This window comes from Pseudorasbora parva, chromosome 12 (genome assembly GCF_024679245.1).
Source record: "Pseudorasbora parva isolate DD20220531a chromosome 12, ASM2467924v1, whole genome shotgun sequence".
NCBI classification, from domain to species: domain Eukaryota; kingdom Metazoa; phylum Chordata; class Actinopteri; order Cypriniformes; family Gobionidae; genus Pseudorasbora; species Pseudorasbora parva.
Genome location: NC_090183.1, coordinates 27,570,358 through 27,582,519, shown reverse-complemented (window position 1 = coordinate 27,582,519; position 12,162 = coordinate 27,570,358). Strand labels below are relative to the sequence as shown.

The 12,162-nt window shown below is 37.2% G+C and overlaps 1 protein-coding gene across 2 annotated transcripts in view; it reads right to left on the bottom strand.

Annotated features, from left to right (window-relative positions):
* Positions 1 to 9,584: 9,584 nt before the first annotated feature.
* The window catches only part of tprg1 (tumor protein p63 regulated 1), a 34,946-nt gene continuing 32,368 nt past the window's right edge, over positions 9,585 to 12,162 (bottom strand). The window contains exon 6 of one of the 2 annotated variants that reach the window (XM_067458410.1): positions 9,585 to 11,049. In XM_067458410.1, coding sequence (XP_067314511.1) covers positions 10,855 to 11,049 — 195 coding nt within the window. In that variant the 3' untranslated portion in view covers positions 9,585 to 10,854. The remainder of the gene's footprint in view (positions 11,050 to 12,162) is intronic. The other variant, XM_067458409.1, reaches the window with a different exon arrangement.

Below are 12,162 nucleotides of genomic sequence, written 5' to 3'. Positions count from 1 at the left end.
CGGACGTCCTGCTGCTGCTGTTTCTCCTGTTCAATTTATTTCATCCTCCAGATCTGATTCTGGATCATATATGAATTAGTTGAATCTGATTGATAGCCATGGTTTATTTAGGGTAGCGTTTTCCGCATGACGATGTCAGATTTCAGAAGCTCTCGCGCAGCAGCTCCGCACTCGTAATTCTTTAGCTCCGCCCACTCGATACGCCTCCAGCCACTCGTTTTTTTCCGGAAAGACTCAGTACAGCCTATATTTCTTTTATAAATATAATAAAACTAAACTTTTCGGAGATATGAAGGATGCAGTACTACTCTATATGTACTCAAGATTGATGTGAGATTGACTGAAACTGAGTGTTTTACCCCCCCTTTAAAACCCATCAAATAGTTTCAGAAGGCATTTATAAACTGTCTGGAGCTGTGTGGATTACTTTTAAAATGGATGGATGCACTTTTGTGGGCTTCAAATTTTGGGCTGCCATTCACTGCCATTATAATGCTTAGAAGAGCCAGGACATTTTTTATATAACGCTGATTGTATTACTCTGAAAGAAGAATATTATATACACCTAGGATGTCTTGAGTGTGAGTAAACCATGGGGTCATTTTCATTTTTCGGTGAACTATCCATTCAAATGTAAGATCCTGAACGTCTAATGGAATGTTAACTAACATGGGGCTCTCTGCGATCTTTGGGTGTCACGAGAAAAATGTCCAACATAAAAATCCCACAGAAAAAAACTGGTATGCAATCTTAAATCATCTTTTTACATTTAGAGATTTATCAAAATAAATCATGGCTGTAAACAAAATGACAGGGGCGTTTATTTTGCAGTGATGACGCCAAACCAGCAACTAAGCAATGGTGTCCTGACATTTTTGCCATAGCTATTGTTTTCCAGGATCTGAATCCAGGGCGTGCGCCTCTCTCCCCTCTACATTCTGCATAGCTGAGAGGGCTAGCAAAGTTGAGTCTTTTCCAAGTGTCCCATTCCCCGCTACGTTTGACACCACACTCCAGACACAACACTGACAGCTGAGGCAGAAAAGGGGGGTGGGGGGAGGATGAGGACGAGATAAATAAAAACAAAGTATCCCTATCTTCGTCGCCCGCCCCGGTACATGCTAACACACAGCTGTATGGCTGACAGATGGAAAGAGTAGAAAGCGAAAAGGAAAAGGTGGCTGGGGTCATTAGGCATAATAAATGCCACTGGACTGGTCTAGTTGGCAACCCGAATTCCGCAAACAGGTGCCCCGTGTTTACTGAACAAACAAGCAATGCTCAGAGACACTGAGACGGAGTGCCACTAGTCTGACCTGAGGCACTGCATCTTAGAACACTAAACACTGTGACTTTAAATTCACCATGAAATCAAGGTGGACAATTCTTATTTTTTTTTTAATATTGTAGTATTTCTTATAGATTATATATCCATGCACACCTTTTTTATTATTAATTTGTCCCTATAATATTTAATCAAAATAAATTCCTCTCCCTTATAGTACACCGCCATCTCTTCTCTGATGGTGTGTTTACTGGTGTGAAGGCGGGACAACCTGTCACTCATGATAACAGCAATAGTAAACCACAACGATCTAATGATTCAATCAGTTACCAATGGACAAAATCAAGTCACACCCCAGCATTTTTTCTTTAAAGGGGTGGTTCCATGCAATTTCACTTTTTTAACTTTGTTGCTGCTTGAGCACCCGGGTTGGTGACATCATAAACCCTTGCTATTAAACATAAACACTGCCCCAGATGTGACTTCTGCCCGTAATGGTAAGGGCCGTGGAGTTTCCAGACAACCTGTGCTTGGCACTTCAGCAAATAAAAATACAGGAAGACCGTTGCGTTTTTCGGAGGGATGGGCTTCATAGAAGCAGGAAGCAAACGAGACGTTCAAAGGACAGTGCAGACAGCTGTGTGAAATAAAGGTAAAATTTAAGAAAAATACGGTGTTTAAAAATATATATATATATTATGCTGCGCCTCATAAACACAACCAAGCCTAGAAAAAACTACCCCTTTAAGTAGCCATTTCACATCAGAATAAGAAAGAAAATACTATCATAACTGCTGTTTTATGTCGACCTTAAATTTTGCAACAGAAACTGGCTTCCATACAGAAATAAGTTATTTGAGTGGTGCATATATGAGTGCCTGTGAGTGGTCATACTGTTTTCTATAAGCACATACAGCACATTATTTCTTCTCTTGAACCTCAAATGTGACCTGAGTAAGTGTTTGCTGGAGACTAGGAAGCTACAGGCAATGTGCAACGTCAGGCTGCCGATTGACTGTTTGTATAGTATTACTCGCTCCAGGCATGCTGTGTAGCACTGGTGTTAGACGGGTCATGTGGGGTCATGGGTGTCTTGAAAGTTTCTCAACTATTCTCCACCCTCAGCCACTTTGCCAATCAAATTCCACTCAAGGGCAATGGGGAGTCTCTCTTCATATCACAACAAAAAACTAGAGCAGCTGTCTAAAGGACAAGATTTGCCTTTCCGCTGATGCTTGACCTATGAGAAGAAAACCCTCCAAGGCAATACATATACCACACAAACACACTGTCTCTCATCTTAAATGATATATACAAACTATCATTCAAAGGTTTGGGCCCAGCAAGCAATAGCCTTCAATTCACCAGCTCAGTTAACTATAGACCTGATATAGTTTGGCTATGAGTAACCCACTTAAAGGGTTATATTATAATACTTAAAAGCCAAAATAACCTTAAATTTGGTTACATGTCGTTTTTTGCCAAAATAACTTATGCGATGTATGATATTCCATCATGTACGCAAAGCCAACAGTGATTACAAGGTGTTTGGTTTCATTTCTTTGACATGTTCATGTTCTAGATGGCTAGTCTATTCTTGGGCTATGGTTAGAGGTCTATAAAATTTTAACTGAAGCCCAAATTTTGCCTTGTTTTAACCTATAGACGTCAGGAAGACGTCTTGGGACACAATTCATTCATTAAAAGTGAAACTTTTTCATTTTCTAATAAATGCTGTTCTTTTGAACTCTCGATTAATCAATTAACTTTTAGTTTGATTAATTAATTGTGTCCTTGCTCAATACAAGTATTCGGCAAATTATAATTTTAGTTTCCATTCAAATATTAAGCAGAACAACTGTTTTCAACATTGACGAAAATAAAAAGAAATATCGCTTGAGCGCCAAATCAGCATATTACAAGGATTTCTAAGATAATGTGACACTATAATGGGTAATAATGCTAACAATGCAGTTATGACATCACAGACATGTCGAACAATTATTGCTGTATTATTTCACAAGATTTCTGTATTTACAGTATTTTGATAAAATAACACAAACAGCCTTGGTGAGCACATCACTCAAAAACTTACAAAAAATCTTACAGACCCAAAACTTTTTAATGTAAAAAGAAAGAAAGAAGTGTCTTAATCTCACCAAGACTGCATTTATTTGATCCAAATTGCAGTACGATCATGAATATGAACTTGGAACTCAAGGCAGATAGAAAACAAAATAAAGCCTTTCTATGTCAACTTTTACCCATTTACTAAACATGGAAAAAAACAAAAAAAAAAAGACAGTTTGTCAGAGGCTGTGCTAAAGGAAAAAAAAAAAAAAAAAAAATGGGAAGGGAAAGATTTTATAGCCACGGGCAACGTCTTACCTTTTCACAGAGGAATGCAGCTTGAACCTCTCTCATTATGAAACTTCATGATGATTAACTGAGGAACTCTGTGTGCTACGTTACCCATGAAGTACCTCACACCTAAGCACAGCGAATGTTTAGCATATTCACCTCCAAAACTATCCTTCTGTATTATTCAAATACATAGAGCTACTACTTTTTCATGAATCAGCTGATGTTGCTTGATAAGGTTATATAAGGCCAATTAAGGGCTACACTGATGGCCTCAAGATACAATAACTTATTTGTCAAATGTCTTTAAAAGAAATTTTAAAGTTACAATTTAGCTTGGAGCAACAAGATAACAATCCAAGATGTTTTTTTAGAAGTGTTTAAATCCACAGAAATTAGTTCATGCATTTAGAATAAACTATAGGCCTACTTATCATTCTCTCAAATCAGCCAAGGTTATGCAACAGGCAGATATGTAAATCATTTCTTGTAGGTGGCACATGCGCCACTCTTTTTAATTGGCTGAATTTTGTAGCAAAAGACACCTGAAAGAGAGCAATTCTTGCTCATGGAAACTGCTCTACAACACAACACCGCAATTACAGGGATGACACATGTAAGCACAAAATGTACGAAGAAACACAGAAAGCAGACCGCAAAGAGCTCAATTCACTGAAGTCAGTCTGTGAAAAAGGCATTTATGGAAAGCGGTATGGTACAATACTGGTCTGTCTGCTTTATCTCATCATCCCCAAGTAGAGATTCTGCACACTACAGTGAAGATAAGATGATATATCTCGCCACCTTGACAACAATAATAACAAGGTTCATTGCTAATATGGACACTCCCATCAAAAATAGCGATATTATTTGATCTTTCACTTATCCTCTTGTGAAATCCGACTCACACAGAACAGTGTCATCACTCTGTTTTATTCCGTTTCATTTTAAATGGTCTTAGTTTATTTGGCATATGATCCAAGGTTTACTCTAGATCTTTTACGAGCAGAGGTGGAGATACCATAGATAAGAAGCCATGGCCTGAGGGGACAGCAGTGCCTGATCCTGGATCTCGAGATACGTCCCCACATTCGCAGGAAAAGCATTAACCCTTTGAGTCTGTAAAGGCACAATATGTCCGATTTTTGGATTAAAAAATGCAAAAACCACTAGAACAGTGTTATATATTTGGCTTACGTACTTACATTATCCCAAACATTTCCAACAATTTTTAAATCCAGAGAAATCAGGAATTTTAACCAGTGTTATGGAGCGTGTCCTTAGGTTGCCTGTCAATTACTTCATATCCCACACTGACACTATATGATAATTGAAATTGGCTGGATAACATCACCGTTTTCACCAGAATGGCTGTACAGCCGAATCAAACTGTTGCATCATCTTCCTGTTAACACTGTGAAGCTGCTTTAAAAACAATTGGACTTAAAAAGTGTAAAAAGTGCTATATAAATAAAGGTGATACACTTAAAGGGGTACTTCAGCGCTGGGAAGATGAATCTGTATTTAAACTGTGTCATCAATGTAATAGAAATGTGAAATTATTTTTGAATTTGGTGCCTTCTAGACTGAGAAAAGACAGAAAATTAAGACTACAATTCCCAGAATGCTTCGCTGCCCTGTGAGGCCACTACCAAAGCCACCAACTAGATTACTGTGACTAAGTTGGAGAAGACGCTATAATTAAAAACTGAACGTGTCTGTTCAATATAATGAGTGAGTCACCGTGCGAGTATCCCAGCACTGAGCACTAACTGCAGGAGTGAGATAAATGAGCTGATGAGCTCGTGATGAGAGCTGAGGTAATCGCGACTACACTCGCGGCATACATTCACAACGCGAGTTCAGTCTGTTGTGTTTCAGTTCATGCCTTTGCAAGCTTAACTTCCATAGAAATCAATTTGAGAAGTTAAAAGACTTACATTGCTCACCATAGCTCCGTTTAAATGAGTGCCTGTAGCTGAGAGCTGAACTCTGAGTGCGATCTCCCATCCCCCATGCGCGGGTTCAAAACTTGCGGAAATGGCTCCCTCTGCTGGATGTGGTCTTTAACATTTGGCCAAACATTCCTCCTATGATGCAAATATGGTCAATTTCATCATAGGAGGATTTTTTCCAGAAATAAAATGCATAAATCTCTTGTCTCAGGGGGATATGAGGGGGAAAAGCACAATCATTTGAATATACTCCAGGGTTTCTACTGATACAAAGCCATATGCTAATCGCTGAAGTAACCCTTTAACTTGATCTCTGTAGAAACCACGGAAACACCAAACGCTTTAATATAGCTAGTATGTATTTTATTAGACAAGCTGTTTGGATCAATTTATCAACAGAAAACGAATCATTGTTACAGCACAGCACTGTTAGTCTTATTGTTTGAATCGCTTGTTTACAATGCCTACCATGTTTTAAAATGAACTGCATGATATTTAGTAACAGTTAGTCATCCTGTTTTTATATTCTAATATCGATCTAGAATACCGCAACACGTCTCTCATACCAGTCACTGAGCAAACAGGGTTTCTCAAAGATTACATTCAAAGGTCCACATCTAAATTTTCATCAGTGTCAAAGGTCCAGAACCAATCATTATTACAAAATTTGTTTTTAATAAACATATATAGCAATTCAATACTATTTAAAAAATAAATAAAGTGCCTTTTACATTAAAAATACATTAATAACAAGTGCAAAAGGGGCAAATAATTGAAGTGTCAGAGTTTTTGCTGTTAAAAATGACTGTATTTTATTTTATAGAGGTGTTTTTGACATTTCCACTCTTCACAAAGTATATGAAAATCAAACAGAACGGCTTTGTGCTGGATTGGGGCTGAATGAACACAGTTCTCTGTTCAAACATCTTTGAAACCTCAAAGATGGTCATTTTTTCCTTGGTCAACTTTTCTTTTCCTGGAAACTGACATCCTCCTCACCCATCAAAACCCTCACTGAGATGAAGTGTCATCCGTGCGATTACACCGCCTACTGGACTGGATGTCATGACAACGTCATGCAGGAAAACTTTAAATGTTTTGCCTTCGCTTTCATTTCGGTCCATATCCAAAAATACATTTAAAAACTAAACTAAACTAAACTAATGATTTAAAAGTTTAACATGTGTTTATCAAAGTAGGAAATCCACACTTTTAATCCCTTACACAATTAGTGCTCTTGGAATACAAAATGGAGGCGGGCCGGATTAAATTTCCTCCGGATCCGGACCGGAGTCTGGACTTTGAGAAGTGCTGCGTTATAGCATAACTCTCAACACACTCAAATGTATTTACTGGTAGATTGTTTAAAGCATATAAAACAGCATTGTGTTACCCCACATATGCATTGAAAAGAGCAAAATAAAAGCTTTTATACATTCGCTCATTAAAGAACATGATTTCTGCCCGAGTCTATCGAATTCCATTCCATCGGCTGTGGAGGCGAAGAGTCAAGACTACAACTCCCATGATTCCATGCTCATTCACAGCGTCATCAAGCTATACCTTTGTTTTGAATAAGCAAACTTTAGCAGCGAAACTTACATACTGTGCCTTTAAAGACAAAAATAAACTTTCATGGTGAGAACTCGGCATCATTACATTAGAAAAGGTTGGTATCATGTACAAAACTAACAGTATAATGTAGATGACAGGTTGAGAAGCAAGCCATAAGCTTGTTCAGTTGTAAATGGATATTGTGGGAGGTTGATGAATGGAAAGAATTCACATATTCACAGAGCTTCTGGTTTTGGATCTGGTAGTAGACTCACTGTGCCATTGTGCAGAAATATAATCAGATAAACAAGAGATTAACACGTAACATCTGCCAGACCAGAGTTATGGTGTACATTCTTTAAGGCTGCATTCTCCACATGTACCGGTCATGGGTACAGATCCCACTTTACAGAGGGTGCTGCAGAAATGTAATAAACAACAAAAATCATGTCTATTAATTTTACTGTATAAAGAAATTGTTACAAAGGGAAATACTTTCCCTTCCTTGACCAGGATATCCCTCATTCACGCCATATAGGAGGCCTGTGACCACATTTCATACCCAATGGCAATTCAAAGTGCTTTACATAGAAATTAATTAAAATAGTGGTAACTTATGCATGAGAAAAAAGAATACCATGTGTACGATTTAAAAACAAGGATAATTAAAACAGTTGTAAAGATAATTAAAATAATTTAATTTAATTAAATGGTCAGATACACAATAGTGGTCTATACACAATAAAACATCCTTCAGTTTACAGTCTACATACATGTCCCATCTTACCGGTACTTAGAAAACCTCTCCCTCATTTCTTTCTCAAACCTAACTGATGCAGAGTCTGTGTACGGATGGATTCGCCATACAAGAAGATTCTTCCCTTGCTGTCTTGCGGGAGAGGACATCGTCTGTGATGTTGATGAAGTGCAATGGCCAGATGCAGATTTTTTAGCTTTCTTTTTGAACTATACTATATTGTATTTAGAATGTTCAGATTTTCAGTATAAAATGCCACTTTTGGAAATGCTTGGATGTATTTTACAATGTGGAGAGAAATAAATATTTTCATCATTGAGCAGTACTCGGCCTGTACCATGATGGTTGATTAACAAACTCAGGGTTACAGGATTCGTTTTGAGTTGACAAAACCAAACCAATCTATTTAGGCTTTGTTGGTACCATGATGCTGATCATCAGCTTTCTGTGTCAATTCAGGCTTTAATCCTGAGTTCAGGTGACATCAGCAGTGAACAGCCAATCACACGCTGTGGATCACCGAGATTCACTTCTCATGAGAGAAGCAGCAAGATTAATTCCGCTCTTCTGCAGAATATTACATGATTGAAATATATTAAGAATTTAAACAAATTTACACATCAAGAAGAAAATAGCTATTTATGAAAGAGGACAACTAAAAGAAAAAATATTATACGTCAATGCAAGTAAAAGTTATGAAGATAGTTTAGTTGATATAGAGAGAGAATTGAACGTTTAGCTCAGTCAGCTTTTTAATAGATTTTTTTATAGCTTTGCTTATTTGTATGACTATATAGGCTTTTAATATTAACAAAGTGCCAATTAATTATTAATTTACTAAAATTATAAATGTGTAATTGATTAAGGGTATAATAATTACATAAATTATATCTAAATCATTCAAAATTAATATTATTATAAATAGCATTGTTAAAAGCCAGATGTTTTAGTCTTTAAAAACTATTTGCTATGTAGTAACCTTTAATTTGGAGTAGAAACAGGGGGAGAGGCTTTACTGCATCAGAAGTGTGTAACTTTACAACTTTACTCACAGCTGATTGGTCCAATTTCAGTTTGAGATCTCATATCCAGAACATAACCTGCCCTGGAGCAGGTTAGCCGTGGAGCGTAAGTTACTATGGCGATGAACACAGCTAAAAGCCAAACCACTTTAATGGTACCTAAAACCCAGGATTGGCACAAACTAAGCTAAAACATATCTGGCTAGCCAGCTAAACCAGCTTCATGGTACAGGCCCCTGGTCTTGTGTTGTGTTTGGTCAATAAACATGCTTTACTATAAAAATACAGCTGGAAAAAATATAACCACGACTATATCATTAAAGTAGAAATGTTAAAAGTGTTTAAGACTGAACACAGCATTGCGTAAGAGGTTCAAACTGAATAAGATTGTGTGAACCACCGGTGCGCCATACGGTGACAATTTTTGAATGGAGTGTTTCGTTTTGCAGAAGAACTGAGGTGTTCTGCTACTTGTGTGTGTGGATGTGTGAATTGTGTGTAGTGTTTTGACTAAATGAGCCTTGTTTTTGAAATTTTGCTGTTTTCACACACATTCAAAATATCTTTAATAAAACACATAATATAATTAATTAATTCAAGAATCAACTCAATTTATACACATTTATCCATGAGTAAATATTATAGCAAAACTGATGACACACCAACCACGAATTTCAGGATAGTATAAATAAGAGCACAGGTGATTGTGCTTTAGAAAATGCTCCTAACACGGAGCTGGAAAAAAAAATCTACATGGTTTTTATACTACTTACAGTACATTAACAGTACTTTAAATGAGGGAAATTTCACGTTGTACAGTAAAATGTAGAACATTGTATGCCAAATCTTTTTTACATGTACTGTATTTTTGCAGAAATGAGTGACGAATGTCTAAGGGAAGTTGTTTTTAGTTACAGTGTTATGAACTGATCTCACTAGTGTTTACTGGGCAGAGAAGTAGTCTGTGTATGTGTTTATATTTGTGTCATCTTAGGCCAAAGTTTGATTCTGACAAAGTTGTGTACTTGTTTCTGACTGAAATTCAAACAGTTTGGCGTGGAAGTTTGAGGTTTGTACAAATTGATGTGTGGTTATGAGATTGTGTTTATAGTTGTGAAAAAATGGGGAATTGTGTGATAGCAATTGAGAAAAAAAAATGTTATGAAACAACTGAAAAGCCTCCACATTCAGGGACTGTTGTCAACCATGTCAACTGGGGTGGCCAAACTGGTGCCAGTTTTTAGGGGACAATTTGCATTACCTTAAATATAAAATGTACATGTTTTATTGTTTAAAGCTTGTTAACATGGGGGAACTGGCCCCACCTTAGAGATGCCCAATAAATCAAAACAGTGCAAACTAGTCAGATAAATGAAGCACAGCCAAGCCACACAATTTAGTTTGAATTACTTCTAATTCCAGTTAGAAAAAATAGCTGTTTCAGCTCTAATGAAGCATGTTTCTGTATTAGCATTTATTTTACAATGGCTTTACAGTTTGTTTGAAACATATCAAGGCCACCAAGTGAACGTAGCAATTACACAGTCAGGGGAAATCCAGCACTGCAACTGCTGTAATAATAAAACCATCAAACAAAAATGACAATGCGAAGTTTCCGCAACAAAATAACATCAAACACAAGATATTTCTACAAAGGAAGTTGTAGGAAGAGGGACATCTTACTTTGTATGCTATGACACAACCTAAGGAAATTGTTATTTAAAAAGATTTTGGTGCTAATATAACTAGATGAAACCGAAAGGTCTGAGAAGTACAGATAACTATTTTTATAGAAATTATACATTCCTCTCATGTATTTAAAATATAGTCAATTATCTAAAATAAGTATAAATTACACATGCTCAGCTGGTGCAAGAGAATTACTTAGTGTAAACAATCATTGGAAGACCCAAAGTGGCCTCAGAAACCAATATTGCCCCGTGCCAAGCAATAGCCCAGCTTGTTTTGGTTGCCTATGACAGACATCAGGCCCACGTATGCTTCGATTAGAATCGGTTGATTCAGCACAAGAACACCGTTGGCTTTCCCAGGTACAGGATTCTTACTGTGGGCTTTCTGCGCTGCCAAAGTCAGCTCGTCCCTGAAGTTCTGAATCTAAAAGGAAGAAAAAATATGGAGAAGATTTATTCAGTACTAAAATACACAGCAAAAACATATTTTAACTGTTTATTTGACTCGGCTCATGTTTGCCAGGCTTGTGGTTTCTGCTTGTCAAAACATTCTTGTTTATGTTTTCTCTTTTTTTATCAACCGTTCTTCATTTTTGTTGAACCTGCTGTTCATCTCAGTAGGCGGGGTGGAATGTGAGGAATGGGAATGAGGCTGTGGGATTAGACACCCCATAGCCCAAATGACTGGTTATGCGATCTGTGAGGTCACCTGCGCAAGACCCTTCGCTCACACCTTGAACTACACATATACTTAAAGGGCAGCAGATTGTCTTGGGCCCCCCACGGCCACGATGAGTGAGCCAGGGACCAACAAATCTAATTTCAAATTTTTTGAAAGTAATCTTTCTACACTGACTTGGATTTTGTTTCTTGTTTATCGTCTTATTAAATTATAGAGCCTTAAAGGGTTAGTTCACCTTAATTATGTCATTAATGACTCACCTTAATGTCGTTCCACACCCGTAAGACCTCTGTTCATCTTCGGAACACAGTTTAAGAGATTTTATATTTAGTCTGAGAGCTTTTCTGTTCCTCCAATGAAAGTGTAGGCACACTATACTGTCCATGTCCAGAAAGGTAATAAAACCTCATCAAAGTAGTTCATATGTGACATCAGTTAGTTAGTTAGAATCTCTTGAAGTATCAAAAATACATTTTAGTCCAAAAATAACAAAAACTACGACTTTATTCAGCATTGTCTTCTCTTATGTGTTTGTTTTCAATCCGCAACATTATTCTCTTCAAGAGATTCTAATTAACTAACTGATGTCACATATGGACTACTTTGATGATGTTTTATTCCCTTTCTGGACATGGACAGTAAAGTGTGCCTACACTTAAATACGCTGTCAGACTAAATATAAAATATCTTAAACTGTGTTCCGAAGATGAACGGAGGTCTTACGGGTGTGGAACGACATTAGGGTGAGGCATTAATGACATTTCATTTTTGCGTGAACTAACCGTTTTAATCCGGGTTTCTGTTTATAAAACACTGTGACATTTTGTAAACCTCAAACGGTCCATGGGCACCCTA